The 3,037-nt window shown below is 41.0% G+C and overlaps 1 protein-coding gene across 1 annotated transcript; it reads left to right on the plus strand.

Annotated features, from left to right (window-relative positions):
• The first annotated feature begins 503 nt into the window (after positions 1–503).
• Positions 504–2,731, plus strand: LOC121768400 (KIN17-like protein). Its single transcript, XM_042164899.1, has 2 exons — positions 504–800; positions 1,270–2,731. The coding sequence occupies exon 2, from the start codon at positions 1,330–1,332 to the stop codon at positions 2,521–2,523; it is 1,194 nt and encodes a 397-aa protein (XP_042020833.1). The 5' UTR covers positions 504–800; positions 1,270–1,329; the 3' UTR covers positions 2,524–2,731.
• The last annotated feature ends 306 nt before the right edge of the window (positions 2,732–3,037 follow it).

Genomic DNA, 3,037 nt, shown 5'->3' on the forward strand with positions numbered 1-3,037 from the left:
AATTTGAGTTAGTATTATTTATGCAAGACGGCATGTTTTCAGAGAATTAAATTGCACCATAAATGAAACTTGTGCCATCCCACTCTCCATTTTATTTTACACATTTCACACCATCAATTAATTCATTTAAATGACAAATAATACAATTACATGGGCCTTAAAATTAAAAATTGTATTAACATTTTATAAAGATAAATTAGAAATAAAAACAACATACTGACCCCTGTAGAATAATATCTTAAATATAACATTTTTGGATCTCTACTTCAAATAGAACATATAATATCTTAAATATAATTTCATTATTGTCCAAACAAACAAAAAATAGAATTAATATAGCGAATCCAAACATATTCAATTATTCATTTCCTTGCTGAAATTTTGAAATAATTTAATTTTAGCAGCCATTGTCCAGCCCATTTAATTGATTAATTGGAAGCCCAAATCAAGCCCATTTTAATCCACAAACAAAAATAACATATCTGCATCTTTTATTAGGGATTTCCACTTTCTCTCTCTACTTCCCACATAAACCCCTCCGCCGTAGTTTTCCCCTTGCTGCTCCTACTCTCCGCCGCCTTCTCTCTCAAGCTCCTGCCACGTTTTTCGACTCTGAGCCCGCTCTGCTCTACCTCCGCCGCCGCCACAACTATTGAGCCCTGCTACTTATCGTGTTCATTGCCGGAAAAGAAGCCTCTCAAAGTAGCTGTACTTATCAGCGGCGGCGTAGACAGCAGCGTCGCTCTCCGCCTACTCCACGCGGCTGGCCATTCCTGCACCGCCTTCTACCTCAAAATCTGGTTCCAAGTTTTTTTTCTCCATTTCTATCATTTTTAATTGTATAGTCAATTGATTATGCCCTTGCTAACATCCAATTGTCAGTTATTCGTGGTTAATTGCTGTTAAATTCCTATGTTTTTCTCATTTAAGCTCAGTTTGTATGGTTTTCAAACATGAATTAGGGAATGGATTGCCTTAACTTCATACCAATTTATATGCTTAGTTAAACATTAAATTGAATCGAAAGAATAAATTAGTAGAAGTTGTTCTTGAATTGAGCGTAATTGAATCTATGTAATGCTCAAACTCGTCTGCTGCTATAATTTGTTTTGAATATATGCCTCGATTTGGGGGTATTTAATTTGGGCTTCTCCGATATTATGAGCTCGAATTGGGATTAGGTAATGTGTCTGCAAGAGTTGATGACTGTAAAATTAAGCAAGAGTTCTAATTGTGACTTGAATTTATGAAGTAATTGTTTTTTTGCAGAGATCTTGCTGAAGAAGTCAGTCTTTTGCCCAACACCTCAAATTTGTCGATTTTCCTGAAATGGGGAAGAATGAATTCCTAACCCCGAAGGCTATCGCGAACCGGATCAAGGCGAAAGGTCTGCAGAAGCTGCGATGGTATTGCCAAATGTGCCAAAAACAATGCCGCGACGAGAACGGATTCAAGTGCCATTGTATGAGTGAGTCCCACCAGCGCCAGATGCAGGTCTTCGGCCAGAACCCCACCCGAATCATCAGTGGATACTCCGAGGAATTCGAGAGCATGTTCCTCGAGCACATGAAGCGGAGCCACCGCTTCAGCCGCATCGCCGCCACCGTCGTCTACAACGAGTACATCTCTGACCGCAACCACGTCCACATGAATTCCACCAAGTGGGCGACACTGACGGAGTTCATCAAGTATTTGGGGAAGGCCGGCAAGTTGAAGGTGGAAGAGACCCCCAAAGGCTGGTTCATCACCTACATCGATAACGATTCCGAGACTCTGTTCAAGGAGAGGATGAAGAATAAGCGCCTTAAGGCGGATATGGTGGAGGAGGAGAAGATGGAGAGGGAGATTCAGAAACAAATTGAGCGAGCTGAGCAGATGGTTGGGAGTGACAAGGGTGGTGATGAAGAAGGACTTGCTAAATCGAGAATGTTGGAGAAGACTGATGAGGAGGGTGGAGCAAAGATCAAGTTAAGCTTGGGGCAGTCGAAAAAGAACCCGGAGATGAATGGGAAACGGGGGGATAATACTAGGTTGTTGTTTGATGAGGTCGAGCCAGAGAGTAGTAGTGGGAAGCGGAGAAGAGAAGGCGAGGGTTCGAGTAAGAATGCATCAGTTTTGGATGAGATGATGAAAGAGGAGGAGAAAGCTAAGGAAAGGATCAATAGAAAGGACTATTGGGTTTGCCCAGGGATTGTTGTGAAGGTTATGAGTAAAGCTTTGGTGGATAAGGGGTACTACAAGCAGAAAGGCGTCGTGCGCAAGGTGATTGATAAATACTGTGGGGAGATTGAGATGCTTGAGAATAAGCATGTATTGAGGGTTGATCAGGAGGAGTTAGAGACGGTGCTTCCTCAGATAGGGGGTCTTGTCAAGATAGTGAATGGCGTGTATCGCGGTCAGATTGCAAGGTTACTGTCAATTGATACTGATAGATTTTGTGCCAAGGTGCAGATTGAGAAGGGAGTATATGATGGAAGAGTTCTCAAGGCTGTTGAGTATGAAGATATTTGCAAACTAGCTTAGTGGCATATGGATCTTGGGAGTGTTTAATGTATTGCTCAGTGGTTGGTTTTGAATTGATCATCTGTTCTAATTGTATCCAAGTCTGAGAATCTTATGATCAAGAAAGTTGTAATTAGATAACAACAACCTCACAAGCTTATCAGCCATTAAGGCCTAAACTTAAACCCATCCCTTAATGATGATACTAGTTTCTTTCTGTTGCATGCTAGCACATTGGCTTCACCATAAACTTTGAATTGCTATTCATTTAAATCTTGCTTGTTGAAAGCTCCTATGTCTTCTGAGTCCTATTGCTGATGATTTCAGCCTCTGACACAAACTACGTGATATGTTGTATTTGCTGCTCAAAATCCTTTAGCTTCAGTATCAGCACCAAATCCAAGTGTCTCAATTGGAACACAAGAACAAAGGGGAGTTCATCCTTGTTCACCATGGACAGGTTTCTAGAATGGATGTGATCACAGGTTAGTGCTACAGATGCATGTTTGTATATGCCACTGTTTTATAAGTACAG

Source organism: Salvia splendens, chromosome 15, assembly GCF_004379255.2.
Source record: "Salvia splendens isolate huo1 chromosome 15, SspV2, whole genome shotgun sequence".
NCBI classification, from domain to species: domain Eukaryota; kingdom Viridiplantae; phylum Streptophyta; class Magnoliopsida; order Lamiales; family Lamiaceae; genus Salvia; species Salvia splendens.

Excerpts from the sequence above, each read along its gene's own strand:
- LOC121768400 (XM_042164899.1), top strand. The coding sequence starts at position 1,330 with ATGGGGAAGAATGAATTCCTAACCCCGAAGGCTATCGCGAACCGGATC.